The sequence below is a fragment of the Pseudonaja textilis genome, chromosome 3, assembly GCF_049901715.1.
Source record: "Pseudonaja textilis isolate UNSWEBS1 chromosome 3, rPseTex1.2, whole genome shotgun sequence".
NCBI classification, from domain to species: domain Eukaryota; kingdom Metazoa; phylum Chordata; class Lepidosauria; order Squamata; family Elapidae; genus Pseudonaja; species Pseudonaja textilis.
This window is the reverse complement of record NC_141992.1, coordinates 34212520-34232045: the sequence shown is the minus strand read 5'-3', so window position 1 is coordinate 34232045 and position 19526 is coordinate 34212520. Positions and strand designations below refer to the sequence as shown.

General features: G+C 35.3%; 1 protein-coding gene across 5 annotated transcripts in view; it reads left to right on the top strand.

Moving 5' to 3' along the window:
• The window catches only part of CEP250 (centrosomal protein 250), a 37615-nt gene that overhangs the window by 16391 nt on the left and 1698 nt on the right, over positions 1 to 19526 (top strand). For 4 of the 5 annotated variants that reach the window (XM_026697708.2, XM_087929233.1, XM_087929234.1 and 1 more), the window contains exons 20-31: positions 831 to 965; positions 2694 to 2837; positions 3336 to 4111; positions 4776 to 4935; positions 6189 to 6540; positions 8432 to 8559; positions 9744 to 9864; positions 10348 to 10502; positions 11314 to 13689; positions 14256 to 14384; positions 14832 to 14984; positions 18437 to 18544. In XM_026697708.2, the coding sequence (XP_026553493.2) occupies positions 831 to 965; positions 2694 to 2837; positions 3336 to 4111; positions 4776 to 4935; positions 6189 to 6540; positions 8432 to 8559; positions 9744 to 9864; positions 10348 to 10502; positions 11314 to 13689; positions 14256 to 14384; positions 14832 to 14984; positions 18437 to 18544 (4737 nt within the window). The remainder of the gene's footprint in view (positions 1 to 830; positions 966 to 2693; positions 2838 to 3335; positions 4112 to 4775; positions 4936 to 6188; positions 6541 to 8431; positions 8560 to 9743; positions 9865 to 10347; positions 10503 to 11313; positions 13690 to 14255; positions 14385 to 14831; positions 14985 to 18436; positions 18545 to 19526) is intronic. The other variant, XM_087929232.1, reaches the window with a different exon arrangement.

Genomic DNA, 19526 nt, shown 5'->3' with positions numbered 1-19526 from the left:
TGGATGTTTATCTTTTAAAGGTACTATGTGTGTAATTTCATTTTCCTGAAATTCTGTTCCAGCATTGATTCAGCAGTTTACACTGACCGTGGTCTGTTTTCACAGAAAACTGATCATTTTCAAATAGAACGAAGAAGAGGTGGGCTTCATAGTGATATATAAGAAAACAGTATATTTTATGGAAAATGTTCAGCATGATTTGATTCTTTCTAGGTACTAAATTAAATTTTAGAGTGGATGTAAATTGTTAAAACAAATACCGTAGATATTACTGGTATTTCATACTTAACAAATTTGCATTTAGATTAGAAATCTTGGGAAATGAGTCTTTTGAGAAGGCCTGAAATGCTCTTGCTTTACTCAAGTCTAATTATGCGGCCTGGTGTCAGCTCAGCTTATTATGTGTAGAGTTGTAATTGCAGGAATGTCATTATCTTGATGGCAAACCTCAGGTAATGAAGGTTCCAAAGCAAATACAACTCAGGCAAACAAAGTCACTAATGTAAAGGAGGATTAGAGAGAGGAAGTAAACATATGTTAGACTTTAACTAGAGATAATTAATTGTGTTAATTACTATGCTAAACAGTAATGAAAGATAAGCAACAACCAAAGTTAACCAATGTTAGAGGATTACTGAAAATGTGTATAAATGCAAGACTAGACTCCAATAAAGTTCATCATGATTCATTTGATCATGATCAAACACCTCGACTGCCTCGTCATTACAACAATTATGAACTGTTAATTTCTACTGTGATACTGCTAGCTTTAAAATGCTCATGTGTTTAATGGATTCAAATACATTTCTATGTAATCTCTACCTGTATAGGCTCTTCTAGAAAAAGACAATGAAAAGAAATTGTTACGAGAGGAAATCTTCCAAGCAAATGAAAAACTTGCTAATACTTCTCAGCAGCTGGAATGTCTTCATCAGGAGATGAAAAAGCTTGAAAAGAGGGAACAGGTAAGAATAAGCAGATTAATAAGCAGTGAAAAATACTGTGAAACCTTCCAAGTATCCAGCTCAAAGCAATATTAGATGTATAAAAACTACTCTTTCACATGATACAATACCCTCATTTCTCTTCCTTACTATATAGAGCCCAGGCTCCTAGAGGTTATATAAGTGAGGGTTAGCAACTCTGTTCAGGCTGGTGGATACATTTGGAAGTTTTGAAATGTGTTGCAAATTATCTTGTACAATTATTGCCCTAGGAAGTGGCTATCGGTGAGTTTAGCATTGCAAACATCAATTTATCAAAAGGCTTCATCTTATATCCTCTAGCTTCTAGGATATTCTGTATAGCCCTAGTTTGTTTTTTTTATTTTTTAAATATGGCTGTAGGGTCTTGGAGGGAGGGAGATTTTTTTGTGTGAATTAAGATGGTACTGAAGTTAGCATCTTCCAGTTTATGATGGGGAAAGAGCTTGATGGGCAGCTGAGTAATGGGATCTACAACCATTTAGCAAAAGAAGGTAGATGCTGAGAAAAATTCAGGGCAAATCTTGTGGACATGACTTAAAATCAATCTATGGCCTATCACATGGCATTGATAATATTTTTCTCTGCCACCAAAGCATCAGCATAATACTATCCAACAGATGTTTTTTAAATAATAACTTTGTTCAGTTCTAGGTTTTGAAATGATAAAATGATGCTCTTGACATTCCTAGTGCAACGAAGCTTATAGTACCTTTTACTAGCAAAATTGCCAGTAGATCTGCATCCTTCTTTATTTATTTATATATTTATCATATTTTTATCTTGCCACAATCATAAAATGTCTCTTGTCTACTCACAATAATAAAAACTCAAAATATCCTAGAGATACATTATAAAAATCTCAAAACAATACATTATGTTAAATTCCAAAAGCCCTCTGGAAAAGCTTTACTTTAAACTTCTTCCAGATCCAGAAGTTGGAGATAAATGAATTATTCATGATCCCATCATGAAAAAAACAACTTTCAGACCCCTAATATCCTGGAAATGAGGAAAAATTGGCTGCCTCTGCTGACATGGTTGAAGTGGTTGGGCCGACTCTAGTGGCAAGTGATGAGAAAAAATTGGCCCCCCCTTTTTATTTTGGGGTTTTGTAGGATGTGAAATCTAGCTCAGTGTAGTTCTTGGTTGAACATTTTCCTTTTACAAATCTATCACTGTTCTCCAGCCAAATTTTGATGGTCTACTTGAATAGTGCAGAAAATAAAAAAAACACAAGATTTAATTGCTTTCCATACAATATATAGCCATTATTCCTCATAAAACATGTATAAGCCATCGGTCAGAATAGATCTCACATTATTTCTTAAGTAATAGATCTCACTTTACTTCTTACACAGTATCTCATTTGTTACTCGTTGCTATAGATATACATATAATTTAAAATATACAAATAGAATTTATATAGGAGAATATAAAGCTGGATGGCACTATTATTGAAAGTATATCGATAGATTTTATATTGTTCTAATTTTTTGATGATTGTATGTTGCTTGGTTCTATGAGAATGGAGTGGCACAGTAAATTAGTCAATCAATACTTCTGAATGCATATATATCGTCCTGGATTGTATAAGTAACTAGAAATTTAATAAAAGAAAGGTGTTATAGAAACTAAGCCTGGATATACACATACAGAGTTATATATAAAGTATATAAAAAAAATTCTTACATATTTATATATTGGCAGAATAAGGTACAACTTCTGGAAGCTGAGCTGAAAGATACCACAAATACAATGAAAACATTAACAATAAAGCAGAATGAGGAAATAAAATCTCTCAAGGAAGAAATAAATCTCCTACTTAATCAACAAAACAGTTTACAAAATCAGGTGATTTTACTTTAACCTATTCTTACCTTCTGTTAATATACAACCTTTCTGAAATTGTAATGAGAAGCTATGTGCTTGGGCTAAAACTGAGCTTTGTCAACTTTTCCAAAAATATTATGGAAAGATGTACGAATAAAAAAAATCAAAACATTTCTTTAAGAAATATATATTATTTTAAGAAAAGCCAGATACTTTGGATTATATAGCAAGACTGATTCTGGTAGCTGACTTCACTTCTGCCAAACTTATTTTTTTCCTATCTCTTAATGGTGCAAATGGCATTGGTGCCATTTCTGTTATGACCAGATAAATACTGAAATCTTTGAAAAGCTCAGGCTGATATTAAATTAGTTTATCTTGAGATGTTTAAGCCTGCAGCATTTATGATGAGCCATAATGTACCATCTTTACACTTGTGTGTAGTATAACATACCATCGTGTTGACATTTGTGAAAACTATACGACGTGCCTCTTCACTCTTTTATTCTCTCTTTTAAGATACAAGAGTTGGAGTTCCAGCTGCTGGCTGCAAAAGATTCTTGTAAACTGTTTAACCAAGAGGCTGAACAGCATTTAAGAGAAAAGCAAGAATTGTCTGAGCGGAAGGAGCTGGAAGTGTCACAACTACAAAAGGTGCTAGAAACAGAGAGAAAACAGAGAGAGGAGGTCGTACAGCAGAACATTAAGTGGCAGAGACAGAAGGAAGAGTTGGAACAAAGAAACACAGAACTGACAGCTATGCTGCAAAGTCAGTGGGAGACTGAAAAACACCTAAACAATAAGCTGCTAAGAAAGAAAGAAGAGGTAGAGCACCAGCAGACCACTGTTCAGGCCCTGGAAAGAAAGCAGAGTCAGTGGGAAAAGGTGGAGCTTCAGAATTCTGAGCTCCAGAGGCAATGGGAAGAGGCAAAATCTCAAATCAAACTGCTGCAGAGTCAGAAAAGGGACACAGAACTTCAGAACAGAAATCTGCGGCAACAGAAAGAGGAGGTGGAACTTAAGAACGCCAAACTGAAAGCTGTACTTCAAAGGCAGCAGGAGGAGGCAGAACATGAAAGCGCCCTGCTTCAGAGCCATTGGGAAGAAGCACAAAAACGCTGTTCCGAGTTGCAGAATTGGAAAGAAAAAGTTGAATATCAGAATGCAGAATTTCAGGCCCTTCTTCATAACAGGCAAGAAGAAATGGAAAGTAAGGATACAAGTATGAAGAAAGAACAAAACCAGAATTTGGAGCTTAAGGCAACATTGAAAACTCTGGAGCACGAACGAGCTAGGTAAGCACAAACAGCGGTAAATTGTAAGTGGAAAATAATGATTTCAAAGAGAGTTACTTTTTGCTGATAGATATTAAAGAATTGTCTGGGTATACAGATTTTTTTTAGAATGTACTTGGTGAAAACTTCTCTTAGAAAAAATTAGGATAGTCCTTGATTGTTCATTCCAAAAGAGTATTTTGTAATTTTATACTTATAAACTGGCAGCCTTTTATACTTCTTAAAGCTTGTTTCTTATAGTCTGCATTTCTGACTAATTATTGTAGTATCCTGTCAGGATTGTTGCTGCCATTTAATGATTGCAGTATAATTTCATGCGTCTGTATCTGTTAATGCTGGTATGATCTCCCTTGTTTTTTTATTACACTGTTTACATTAAGAGAGATAATCTCTTGGTAGTTCAATCCCCCATATTCCCCCAATTATGTGGCATGAATAATTTTTGTATCAGTATCTTCTTTCACAGATGCACACTGTGCTTGACACATTTTTGTGTAATTATTATTTTCTGGCGTATATACTGAAATTTTGCTTGTACATCATAATTTATAACTGTGTACCGTAAAAGAACTATGTTGATAGCATCTATGGGAATGAAAATTGGTTTTTTGTACTTAAATATGGTTATCTTATAACTGAAATCTTGCTTTTTTTCCTGCTGTAGCTTGATGCTCTCATTGGAGGAGAAGGAGTTCAGACTCAAGAAGCTGCAAGAGAGGGATGATGCTCATCAGGATGAAATCACCAAATTGAACAGTGCCCTGCAACAAGCAGAAAAGATGCTTGCTGAGCACAAACAAGAAGTGCAGGAATTAATTAGCCAGGTATCATCCACAACAGTTCCTTTTTATTTTTTTATTTATTGCCAGTATCTATCTTATAAATGTACAGTAGTCTTTTCAGAATAAAGCCTGCTTTCAGTGTTTTATTTTTTTTTTAGTACATTGGCCTCTTTCTTGCATTGTTTGGAATAACCAGGCTTAATTTTTTTCCTTTACTTGCCTAAAACTGATAAAGCAATAGGTAATGTTCTACAGCTAGTCTTTGATTTACATCCAGCAACCCTTCATACAGCAACTCTTCAAAGTTATATTGCACTGAATGAATTCTGGTTACAAGTGGTTCTCAGAGTTCTGGCCAACCCAGTACCCCTGTGGCCATGTGATTGCTGTCTGGGTGCTTGGAAGCTTGTTTGCACTTAGGACTGGTTGCCAAGTACCTCAAGCTCATATGATCAATATTTGCAACCTTCCATGCCTGTTTCCCCAGAAAGCCAAGAGGGAGATCACTGGTCACTGGGGTAAGTTTCCCCCATCTACACACTCTCCCCCCAGCCTCTCTATGCTCATGTCCTGCTGGCCAGCCATGCATTTTCACATATCCTTTCTGACCCCTGTAGCACTTCTCATGTACCTCTGTGCATCTTCCCTGTGTCACAGAGTGCTTCTCGCACATTCCCTTGGGCAGTTCTTCTTAACCTACGTAATACGTCTTTCACACTCTTGCATTCTCATGCACCCTCCAAAACCCACATGCACCCCTCGCACACATCCTGCCTATGCTGCTCAGTGCCTCTCATGCCACCCCTCATACCAATGTGTACCCTCCCCCACCCTGTAGTACCTCTCGTGATCCCTTCACAAATTTGCACATCCTCTCATACCTTCCTGATTTACATGGCACCTCTCACACCCTTCAGGACCTTCCCCCACCCACCCGCTCTCACTGCCTCCCCTACCTTGCAGCAGCCTGTTATCTGCCTGGAAAACTGGATCTTGCAATTTCCTGCTGTGCCCTCCCCCCATGGGATTAAAAAGCAGCAACCAGGACTGCAAGCACTGGTGCCACTAAGCAGTGTAGTCACACTCTACAACTGCATTCCTTAGTGATGGAAATTCAAGTCTCAACTACTGCCGTAAATTGAGAACTACCTATATTTGTAATAATATACAAAGCTTATTCTTTTGTCTACTTGAATTAACTTTTCCCAGTTCATCTTTTATTTTGCCTAGGAGGTATTTACTTATTTTAAAGTTATCCTTGTTTCTATCTCCAAGTTCTATTGTTTTTCCCATAGATGGAATCACTCAAGCAGATGATGGTACAGAAGGAGGCAACTTTGATAGCTCACGGGGAACAGCTAACTCAAGATCTGGAAGTTTCCCATGCAAATGAACAACATGCCAAAGACACTATACAAAAGCTGGAGGCCGAAGTGTCCCAGTTACGCTTAAACCTATGTAGCACAGAGAGCAGGGCAGAGGCACTGGCATCTGAATGTCAGCGTGTTTGTTCAGTTCATTGGGAGGCACAAGCTCAGCTGATAAAACTACATTCAGTACTTCATTACATGCTGTGTAACAGTCCTGAGCCAAAACTTAGAGGGCAAGGAGACAAAAACATTTTGAGTACATCATTCCTTAATAGAGGTAAGTCTAAGAAGCAAGTGAATGAGCATTATGTCGTTTTTTTAAATCAAGTATCACCTTCAGAATTCTGGTGTAATAGAACTATATTTGAGGGTGTGTGTGTATGTATTTACTAATGTCTTTTGGAGAAGTTGTAGGTAACCTTTATAATTCAGCTTCTTATTAATTAAAGTATAGTGACAGTCTCAGAAAATAGAGAGAAAACATGATACTTATTTTTATACCAATAGCATAAGTTGCTGATCAATAACCTTTATAAACTTACATAATGCATGTTAAACTATTGGCTATATAGGATATTCAAGGTAGAACTTGACTTTTTTTTTTTAAAAAAAATGCTGTTTGGAATAGAACAGAAGAAAGAATTGAAGGTTCTGGAGTCAGCCTAAAGAATCCGAGTATAAAAAAAAATCTGGTTCATTTCTGGGAAAAATGTTCTCATTGTAAAAATTGTGTGTGTGTCATTTCAATATTTGCGTGTATGTGTGCCCCTCCAAGTCAGTGTTGATTCCTGGTATCTGCAGTTTGCTTGGCAAGATTTCAGAAGTCAAATAGTGTAATAAGATTGGACTGGGTTAGGGAATTCTGTCCTCACTGTGAATTGTATTGGGGTGGGGGGTGCATGAAGGGAGGCTCAGCCAATCTCATTGTACACATGTTGTACTCTGATAATAAAGGTAATAATAATAATAAAGTGGCTTGCTTCTCTTCTTCCTAAACTTGAGAGTTAAAATGGCATCATTTTTATAGAAGGAAAAATAACTGTAAGTCTTAATGTTGATTTTGATCATTACCAGAGACCTGTTTGGAAGAGCAATTAAAACGAATGATATTAGCTTTTGGGGGAAAATTTTTTTTTGAATAATAGTGACCTTAACTCCAGCTCAAAACATTTTTGGCTACATATTTTAAATTGTGTTTATTAGGGATATGCAAAAGAAGTGCTTCACAACACATTGGAATATAAACAGGGCAATTATCTTTGAATAATTAAAACATCCATTTTTTTCTGCAGACCTGTGCAGCTGCTTCAGAAGTAGCTTTTGGCAATCCCTGTTTGCATGGGTATCCACAGATACTTGTTTTATTCTCTCTCAACAAACATGCAGCTGTTTTAATGTGCTTCATTTGTACTGTGTGTTGTGAAATATAGGATTAAGAATTTAAGTATTACTTTTATATTGTGTTGGTATTGTGTGGTGTCACTGCCTTTTTATTATTCATAATATTTGTATAAATGGTTGTTGGAACTTTTTAAACTGAATGAGTAAAAATTAGAAAAGCAAGGTTGGAATTGTAGAGTATATGTTTTGGGTTCTGCCTGTGATAAAATAAATAATTAAATAAAGTATGATGGCAAGATCTGGCTATAAAGTACATTTGATATTTGGCTCATATTCTGTGAAACACTAAGGCATTAAAATTATTAGTTTATAGGAAATGCAGACCAAATGGATGTTACTGGTGACATGGGTAATACAAATAATGCTGAGCCCTTAGTACACAGTGCACTGGAGATGTTACTTAGTCAGTAATAAAAACATCTGCAAGAAAACAACCAAGCTCGGAGACCACCAAGGATTCCCCAGTTCAACCCTGAGTTACATATATTCTCTTTTATTGGTGATACAAATAATGTTTGACAATCGCCAGTGCCCATTTGACTGAAAATTCTGTGGAAAAGTTGCCCTGACACATTTGGAAGCTACCTGGTGGGGGAAAGCAATATTCCATGTTCTAAGAAACTGTAGATAGAAAACATTGCAGACCCATGTCATTTTCAGATCTAGCACAGTAGATTTGACTTTTAAAATTTATGTAGATTTTTCTTTCTTTCTAATGAATATCCCTAACCTGAAGGTGCAGTTACCAAACAGGTTTATTTCTTCAGAACAGGATAATATGAAAGAACTGGCTTTTTCTCAACCTAAGGACTGTTCCACAGAGCTTACAGCAGAGAGAGTAGCAGAAGCACTTCAAGACTGGCGACAAGATCTCTGGCGGGCTCACCTTCAACTGGTAACTTACTTTTTGGTTTATGAATGTGGCATCATTCTTTGGGTTGCTTCCAGGCATTTTAAAGGAAATGTAATTAATTTTTTAAAAAGTTATTGTGATAGCTGTATGTTATCCAGCACAATATTCTTTTAAAATTTTTCTTAGATGAAGAACTTGTATAAATAATTCCTGCAGAAAACATGTGCTGGTCAGTTTCCCATCAGCATCTCACTGGCCACTGAGGGACAGGCTCATGGACTAGATAATCCTGCATTTTTGTCTATCCAGTGATTTTCCTTATATTATTAAGTTAAAAACACATAGAAGTATCTCACTGGATACTGATAATCAAAATAAATATTTTAAAACTGTAAGGAGTAAAATCAAAATTAAAAAACATTTAGGAAGTTCATTTATATTCTGTCTTGTTAAGTGCTGTATAAATCTAGACAATTATCAGGACATATCATGGCCTTGTATTTTAGAAGCTCAGCAAATATACAGTATATCAACTTATTTAATATAATGAATGCCTTTTTACTATACTGATAGGTTGTTTATAATAACAAGAATTGAAAAAGATGGAAATACTGGGTAAAAAATATATACAATTAAAGACATAGCTAGTAGTTCAGGTAGTTCTTGGGACATAGCAATGGTCATAAATATGACTTTTTTTTTGCAAAGCATGATCATGGGGATGCTGGAAAGGTCGTAACTGTGAAAAATGGTCATGTCACTTGTTCAGTGCTGTTGTAACTTTGAACGATTGTAGGTCGAGGACTACCTGCACACAAATTCATGTTTATTATAAAACTGAAGAGCTTGGATGACAAGCGAAACCTTTTCAAGGAAAAAAACTAAGGAAGTCCAATTGCCAGTTTTTTTGGGACACTTACATTAGGTATTTTCCAGTACTTCTACCCCAGCTAGAATTGTGAAGATTATAAAAAAAGTCAAAGATGTGCCAGACAACAATATGGAGTTTATGAACAGGCAGGATGAAGAAGGAGGATACAAATTTAATATAGAGTTGTAATGTATAGTTTGCAATATACGGTGTTTTTCAGGAAAGTGTAATCTATAGTTTGTGCAATGTAATGTATAATTTGCTGCAAGAAAAATTCTACTTTAAAAAAAAATTATAAAGCTTTTTCTATCTCAAGAGTACCTATAGCATGTGTTGGAGTGGCTTTTTTTGGCAGGATGAAGCAAGGAAGAATTCTGAGAAATTGAAACAAGAACTTAGTGAGAAGGAAACAGAAAGGATACGCATTAATGCCAAAGCCGAAGAGCTGGAGAAGTGGCTGAGCCAGTGCCAAGAAGGTAACACAAACTGTGATAATGCAAAGATGTGGTAGTTTCCCTAAACAAGAGTTGAGAGCTGCAGAAAATCTTGGCAAAGCAAGCTCTTTTCATTATTGCGCTTGTCATGTCAAGCTTAGTAACAAAAACATTCCCTTTATACAGCAGTACTGGGTATAATATCAGAAGGACAGAGACTCCAGCAGATACAGGAAATTCAAATAATCTTCTCTGATGACTTTTGAGAAAATCAGTTCTTAACAATGGTTTCGATAACAAATCAGTAGTTCATTCTGGAGCTATTTTTCCTATACATTTTTATAGATGCTTTCTTTTCTTGTTCCTTGATATTCCATGCTGAAAATGCATTAATATTTTTAAAAATATTTTGAATAGTAAATTAATCACTAGCACTTTCTAAAATATCCCCAAATTACTTTATTGTTAGAAAAGTCACTATTATAATGAGTGGATGGAGAGTTTTTTCTTTTTTTTTCATTATAGAAAAATGTGTAGCTGAAGGCAGACGCAGCTCCCTAGAGTCTGCCTTAAAGTTAGAGGTCATTGCTTTCAAGGAAGAGAATGTGATTCTACATGAAAAGGTGACCAGTTTGGAAACAAAACTTGAAAAAACAGAAAAACAAAGAAAAGGCTTGGCGGTAAGGACACCAGACATTTTGTAGGTTCAGCTACCTAAAATTTGATAAACTGTTGAAAACCTTATTTTTTTCTAAGGGAGTTAAAATCTTTTTGATGTTGTGATTTTATAATGGGATAGATGGCATATAAATACTTGTTTCTTATTGTCTGTTGTACCTGTTCTTCTCTTCTAAGTTTCTTTTACATCTTTTGTACTTTTGCAAAAGAACACATTTTCTAATGTACATAGTAGTGGTTAAAACAGTAACCATTTTCTGGTCCATGTTTTCTGCTTCCAGTTTGTTCTCTTGTATTAATCTTCAGGGATAGAATAGTTCTTTATAAATTAGGTGATAAATATTTTTAATGTTTTGTATCACAAATTCCATTTCTATATTGAACAGTGTCTTTTCTAGGTGTCCAAAGTGTTAAAATATAAAATATAATTAGAAATATGTCACAATTAAATCTTTAAGAGAGTTAAATTGTTATGGAAAAAAATAAAGTTTTATTTAACGGACATACAAAAGTTATTACTCAAATTCTGAATTATTAATAGGATTTTATGAATCATCAGACAGATTCACATGCTTAACCCTAATTTAAAGATTTCTTCCATGTATAAATACTGGCTGCCTTCTAGTGAATAGTTTGAATAGATGATGTATGTATATTTGGAAGTGATATATTTTAGCAAACATTTCATTTTTAAAAAATGACAAGAATTTTTGTGCAAGATTTACATTTGAATGAATGCTGTCTTTAAATAATATAGCTATGGAATTAATGAACAGGAAGAAAATATATATATATATATATATTGCATTTCAGAATGAGCGGGGCACATTACAGATGACCAAAGAAAAGCTTACACAGGAGTTGCAGCTTCTTCAAGAATCAGTCAAAGCTTCAGAACATCGAGCAAGTGCCATGGAAAAGATGAATGAGTCCCTGAAGCAAGAGCTTCAAACAGCTCTCTCCTCTCTCAGAAATAAACATGAGGAAATTGAGACTCACCAAGAGAGATTTGTGGCTTTGCAGAAAGAGGTAGAGGTAGGAAAAGCACTTCAGGAAATTGTGGATCAGCTGAATCTTACTTTAGAAAAGAGAAATGAAGAAATAAAAGACCAACTACAGCAGATTAGGGATTTAGAAAATCACAAAGAAAAGCAAAAAGCTGCTTTAGAGCATCTCACTAAAAATCTAGAACACAGAAGCAAAGAAATTGACTCCCAAAAAATGCAAATTGAAGAAATGACAATGCAAGATAAGATGCAAAAGGCTGATCTTAAGAAATTAAATCTAGATCTAGAAGAGACTGTTCAGACTTTGAAATCCCAACAAGAAAAGCTTCAAAAATTACAAGAGTTATCAGAAGGCCAAAAGACAATAATTGAAAGCCTTTCTCTGAATCTGGAGGAAAAAATCAAGGAAGCTAAGATTAAAGAGGAGAAAATTCAGATTATAGAACATAATGAATCAGCACAAATTGGAACTTTGCTGAAAGATCTAGATGACTTGAAAATAAAGATGAATGAAAAAGGTTGGGAGCTTGCATCTCAAAAAAAGCTACTTCAAGAATGGGAAGAACAAGGGGAAAAGCGTGAGAAAGCTCTTTGTACGAGCTTAGAACACATGAAAGCCATTATTAAGGACAAAGAACGGGAAATAGATTCCCAGAGGGAACAGATATCAATTTTCCAACAGCTTGAAGCTCAGAGGGAAGAACATCTCAGTGAGCTTTCTGAGAAGCAGAAGCAGATGACATTGACTTTGACCCAAAGAGAACAAGAGCTCAAGGCACAAGAAAACAAAATGAAAGAAGAAATGGAAATAGAACGAATGGCTTTTCATGAACATAGAGCAAAGTCACAGGCAACTTTGGAGGAAAAGAACAGAGATCTGGAGTTCCAAAGGAAGCATGAAGAAGAATTGAAAAGCCAGATAAGAGTTCTACTTGAAGATATCCAGTACAGCTCAGGAGTGCTAAAGGAGAGAGATGGTAATGCAGACTTTCCAGATGAACAAATAAACCAACTAAAGAAGCAAAAACTACAGGAAACTACTTTTGATATGCTAGGACAACTCAAAATATTCTTTAAGAGGTGGCAACAAGAAACTGAGTCCCTGAAAGAGCAACATGAAAAGAACACAGAAGAGAATGTAAGAGTAATAAAGGGATTGCAAGCAGAACTTCAACAAGCAAAACAAGCTTTAAAAAATGGAGAACTACAGATCAAATATTTAAAGGAGAAGAGCCTCCAGCAAATTCAACAACAGGAGGCACAGACAAAATTTATCTTGGATAAACTGCATCTCACTAGATCTTCCCTTCATGACAAAGAAAAGGAAACAAAATCCTTACAAACACGTATCAAGGAACTCTCAAAAAAGAAAGAGGAAGTACAACATGCTGTTTTAAGTCTGCAGCAGGATCTGGATAGGATTAACCAGCTGAATGCAGAGAGAGAAGAAGAACTGCTCAAGCAAGCAGAACAAATTAGTAAATACCAGGCTAAAGTAGAAGCCACTCAGAGAGAACAAAAAAGTAAGAAAGATCTTTTGCAATATCAAAACAAAAATGAGCAAGAACATGAAAAGCACCTCAGAGAGCAAGAGGAATTGCTTGACCAAAAGAACAAAGAGATAAATGATCAATATGAGGGAAATAAAAAACCAGTGAAAGATGAGTCTGAAGAGCAGCAGGAACATCGCCAGCTTATACAGAAAAAAGATGATGAGATTAAATTGCAAAAAGGAAAAATTGAGCAACTGGAAGAGAGTCTCAAAGATAAAGGGAGGGAATTACTAACCTACAGTGATCAGATAAAGCAAATAATGTCAGCTCTGAGATTGCATGATAATAAAGACTACAATTTCCATAGCTGTATTGAGAAAATTTTTATGTGGAAGGAAGAAGAACTAGCTAAAAGCAAGGTTATTAAGCAAAAAGACAGGTGCTTGCAATGGCAGAAGGAAAAGATTGAACATTTGGAAAATGAGAAAATGATAAGCAGACAAGAATTGAATCATATGATAGCTGTTCTAAAACAGACAGAGAGTGGTGAGATAGAATGGAAGCAGAAGGCCCAGAAGTTGGATCTGACCCTTGCCCGAAGTGAAGAGGCTATGAGAATTTTAAAGGAGGAAATAGCTGTTACACAGAGCATGGTTTCAGAAAGGGATATGGATAGGTTTCATCTCCAGGTAAGCATTTTATCTTAAAATACATGCAAATTGTTGCAGGTTCAGCATATTTTATAAAGCATGTGAACAGTAGTTACATTTTATAAATTATATTTATCATTTTTATTCTGTTTAGAGATGCACTGCTTATATTTTTAAAGGAAAATTGGTTTAAAATGAAATTTTCTTAGACTCTAAGGTGTAAATAATAAAGGAGGAGAGACAGAGAGAAAAATTAAGTGGCTGTGAATTTGATTTTGCTAGGATGCTTATCTTTTACATTCACTTCACATGAACTCCCTAATAACATAACTATAATCTTTCTGAGGAGCTTGAGTATGTATTCAAATATTAACACAATTTGTCATATATTCCGCCATGGAACATCCTGATTCTAAAAAGACTCTTCTGGATATGATTTGACATTGAAATGTGCCATTTTAACTTTGAAATGCTTTGTCTTGATGTCAGAGTACTTTCAGGCACTGTAAATGACATTCCAGGATTTGTTCATTTTATAACAAAACATTTTGCACACCTACTATACGCAATTAAATAAGCAAAGAATATTGTTTGTTTTCCTGTAGGAACAATTGGATACAGCTTTCAAAACTTTGAAGGAGGCAAGGTTTATTATTGAAACTGTGGTGGGAGTTTCTGATCTGCTATGCAGTGAAAATGATATACCAGGGGTACAGCATAATGAGGACGAAAAGGTAAAAGAACAGATATGAAACATGTGAGATGCAGTGCATCATACAGATGAGCAAAATATCTTCGAATTTTCATCAAGGTTTTTTGGGACCTTAAAATATAACTTTATAATAATTCCATATGCCTTTTTGCATTCTATCAGTCATATTATGTAATAATAAATTAGCAAATTTTTAAGATTAGTCTTTATTGATTTTATCACAAAAGATTAACAGTTATACCTATAGGAACTGATGCAACTGACATTTCTACCTTAAACAGTTAATTGCTTAAGATTCTGAAATTTACAATAGCAATATATTAAGATTTCTTCAGCAAAAAGTCATGTCCCATCCATGGGACAAAATTGCCCTCATTTGTTAATGGCTGTCAGACTACCTCCTATCTTTTTGTATATATCCTGACCTTTATATTCTTATTTTGTACTGCATCATTTCTGTGTAATGCAGGCTTTGAAAAAAGAGGGACAGCTGACATGGACAGCTGAAAAACGACTCTTGTATAGGCCTTTACAACTTCTGCAGCAAGCTGTGGTCAGGTTGGAGAAAGATAAACATGGTTTAGAGAAGCACAATGCTCAATTGAGAGATGCATTGCAAGAGGTAAGCATTTCTGTAAAGCTAAAATAACCAAGGTCAGCATTACTTTTTCAGTGCAATCAATGTAATCATATGTTAGCCCTCATTATACAGTGATTGGGTAAAGTAGTCCTTTGTCCTATAATGTGATCAAATTAATCTAAACTCATTAAAGAGCTTCTGATTAAACAACCAATGTGTAAGACAAAGTACTGTGTCATGGTTTTATTATTTTTATTTTATTATTATTATTGAACATTGAATTATTTTCAGTTGATTGAGGAAGTAATGGATTTTGATTGTATCAACAAATTTTATATGAAACTGTCAGGGTATTTATGCATAAGCTGAAGAATAGTAGTTCTAAATACAAAGTAAATATGTAAAAATATGGCTGAACCAGAAGAAATTGTTATTTGAATGGGAGGATTAAAGGCATTACTTAACCCAGCAGAAATGTAGTATTACCTGAAGCAAGTAGTTCATGCAAGATAGCCCAAATATATCAGTGAATCAAAAAGGAATGGGCCAAAATAACTCCAAGCCAATGTATGGAAGATATCATTAGGTACAATCAGGGGTGGGATTCAAATATTTTAACAATTGGTTCTGTGGGCGTGGCTTAGTTGGTGCGCATGACTTGGTGGTCATGTGACTGGGTGGACGTGGCTTGGTGGTCATGTTATTGGCTGGGCGTGGGAGGTATGCATCTCCTCCCCTGGCCTCTCATAACTGTGGGGATGCTGCAACAGTTGTAAATGTGAAAAATGGTCATAAGTCATTTTTTTCAGTGCCATTGTAACTTTGAATGGTCACTCCACACAAGCAAAGTACCAGCAAAAGAGGGAAAGAAAACTCCAGAGAGGTTCCTGAGACGGGAAGTCTAGTCCTGCCAAGAATGTAGTAAGAATGTAATAACAGAAAGACGGTTTCTGTAAGCAACACCGGAATGTATCCTTCCTGCCTTCCTTACATGATTAGGCCAGTAATTTCTTCTAACAATCGGTTCTCCGAACTGCTTAGAATGTTAACAACCGGTTTTAGTGAATAGGCGCAAACTGGTAGAATCCCACCTCTGGGTACAATATACACTTGGTTGAAAGAAGGGACATCTGTTTTTAAATCTAAAGCTTCACATAGTTTCTCCAACAATCTGCTTTATATATTCAGTAAACATGCTGTTTTCAGAGTTATTTGCTTAACCAGAATCTTTTTATCTATTAATAGGATTTAGAGAAAGCTCTACTTTCTTATAGGTCACAGTACTGCAGAATTATAAAAGGTTCACAAACTTATCTCACAGTGTAATTAATAAATAAAAACATGCTTGCTCTTTTTTTCTGACTTCCTGAGTGTTTAATTGATTTCATAGGGTAGTTAACATTAAGATAACCTTTATTGTAATATTTTTCTGTGGGCACTCTGGCACACATTAAAAATGAAAGTCTATTGCCTGCTCTCAGAAATGTAAATCTACATAATACACACATATAGATATGCTATGTATATACCTACATAACACACACATACAGATATGCTATGTTCATATCTACCTAACACACACATATAGTTATGCTATATACATACATTTGTATATACCTACACTCTAAGAAATAAATACATGTAAATATTAATCACTAAGAAATATGTAAAAAACATTATTTAAAAATTCCGATTTGGCTTTCAACAATGGAGGCAATGGTTCATCCCAACAATTTGGATATAACAAAAATGACTAAATATAAAGATTTATTAGATCCTTTAGGGAAACTAAGAACTCGACAGGACTTACAGGAACAGGGATTTAAAATTGATCAGTGGTTATATATACAAATCCATAGTAGATACAAACAAGATATCAAAGAGTTTGGAATTTATAGCAAATTACAACACTTAGATAAAATCTTATTAGGATCAAATAAAAAGAATATTTCTAAATTTTATAAATATTTATTGGAGGTAGAATTAGAGCAAGAGATAGTGAAAGGGAACATGATAATGTGGAGTAGGAATATTGGAAGAAGCATTACATTAACAGAATGGGAAAAGATCTGGAATAGAATCATTAAGATTACGAAATCTGCGGCGTACAAAGAAAATATGTATAAAATGTTATATAGATGGCACTTACCCCTTCGAGGTTAGCGAAAATGAACCCAAACTCTAGTCCAAAATGTTGGAAATGTAAAAACATAGAGGGAACCTACTTTCATATGTGGTGGACCTGTAAAGAAGCCCAGAAATACTGGCAAAAAATTAGAAAATGGCTGGAGGAGATAACCAAAGATCAAATTGAATACAAACCAGAGTTCTTCCTACTAGGGATCTCTGATAAACATTTTCCTAAAAAGACGAAATACATAATAATTCATATTCTAACTGCGGCCAGATTAGCATTTGCCCAGTGCTGGAAATCATCCCGTTTACCTACAGATCAATTGGTCATTCAGAAAATATGTGACTGCGGAAATGGACAATTTAACCATAGCTCTTAAAAATAAAGAGTCTTCAGCATTTGATAATAATTGGAATGCATGGTATAATTGGTTATATCAGAGATAAACTGTTTAATGAGCATAAATAAGCATAAATATCCATAAATAGCGATAAGATGTGTATATTTAAAGTAAGGTAGGAGAATTGGATCTTGTAGACTGTCAAAAAGAATATTTGTCTGGTTTTAACGTATTTTCTTTTTTTCTTCCGTCTCTTTGTTTTTTTGTTTTTGTTTTTCTCTCTTTTATACTTCTTCTTCTCCTTTTTGATCCAAGACCGGCGTTTTTTTTTTTTTTTTTTCTCTCTTTCTCTTCTTTCTTTCTTCTTTTTCTCTCTCTGTTTCTTATGTAATGTTGTTATGTTATTTTTTTAATTGTAAATTCAATAAAATTTATATGAAAAAAAAAAAAAGCGGAGTTTGGGAGGGCCACGTGTGGCCCTCCGGTACTCTGTTTTCGCTGGCAGAGGCACTGGGGGCCAATCCTTCAATGTTTTCAGGGCAGCCCCATGGGCCAGATCTAAGCACCCCACAGGCCAAATCTGGCCCCTGGGCCTTGAGTTTGAAACCCCGGTACTAGCTGATTTACATTGGACCAAGCCATTCTTTAAGTATGTATAGGTGGTCTTTGAGTATCATATTTGAGTCTGGCAATTATGGTAATAAATTGTAACAAGGGTAAAAAAAAAAAAAAAAAGAAATAAATACATGTAACTATTAATCACTGTTCATCTTGAATATATAGCGGAAAGAGAAGAATGCTTGAGGGTTCACAAAGTTAATACTGTACGGAACAAAACTGACTGAATCTGGATGTTCCAAATATTCTTATACACATGACCTGTTTTCAGAAATTTAGGGCTATTCACAATTCAGTGTTTTGTGCTTGGCATTCTTTGCCTTATATTCAGTAATCTCAGTATCAGCAGTCAATTATTAGCCAGTTTTAGGATAACATTTTTGTCTCTCTTATCGATTGCAGGTAGAACATGAACGAAGGAAACTGAAAAAGAGTCATGGAGACTTTTCTCTAAGTTTTGAATATTCACAAGCTGACTCTGGGTCACAAAAGGTTCTTTCCATTTCAAAGGTTTGAACAAACATACATACATAACGTTTATGCCACCCATGTTACCAAAAGTAGCTTGCAATCATTAAATAAAAATGCTACATAAAACAATAAACAGTGATCTTAAATTTAAAATTAGTTAAAATTAAATTGACCAAGACGAAGAAGGGAGCAAAGTGAAGAGGAAGCAAAGTGGGGTGTTATCCATTGGCCACCTACAGAATGCCGTTATTGGGGTCACAAGTCAGTTGACAGAGCTGTATCTTCAAGCTCTTTTGAAAAGCCAAAAAGATGGATGCAGATTCACCTTGGGGAGCGCAATGTTCTCCAGGAACCATAGCTGAAAAGGTTCTTTGTCTGGACCCTGTGATCTCAAATTCCTTGGTGACGGGATCTGATGCATACCCTTTTGCCAGCATAGATGGGGCAGGTTAGTCCCATTGGGTGACACAGTTCCTCAGATATTCTGGATCCATGCTATGAAGAGCTTGCATATTTTATCAGAAGTTGCACTTAAAATCATCCACTATTTCCTTCCCTTCCCATTATATTTAACTAGGGCTCAGCAGTTAAAGACGCTGAGCTTGTCATCTGGAAAGATGACTGTCTGGGTTCGAGTCCCGAGCATCACATGACAGGGTAAGCTCCCATTACTTGTCCCAGCTCTTGCCCTAGCAGTATGGAAGCATATAAAGGCACGTAGGTAAATAGATATCGCTTTGGTGGGAAGGTGTATGCTGGCCATATGACCACAGAAATGCCTTCGGACAAAGCTAGCTCCCTTAGCTAAGGAATGGATATGAGCACTGCCCCCGAGACTCAGAAACAACTGGACTATTGAATATAAAGAAGAAACCTTTATATTTAATTAAAGTTTATAATTGTTAGATTGAACTTCAATAAATGGGAGAAAATCTAAACTGTATAAATAGTTTTCTCTTCCTAAATAGTAGACTTCTTGAAGGTGAGCATCTGACTGAGTTTTCTCTCTCCTTTCTCCCTA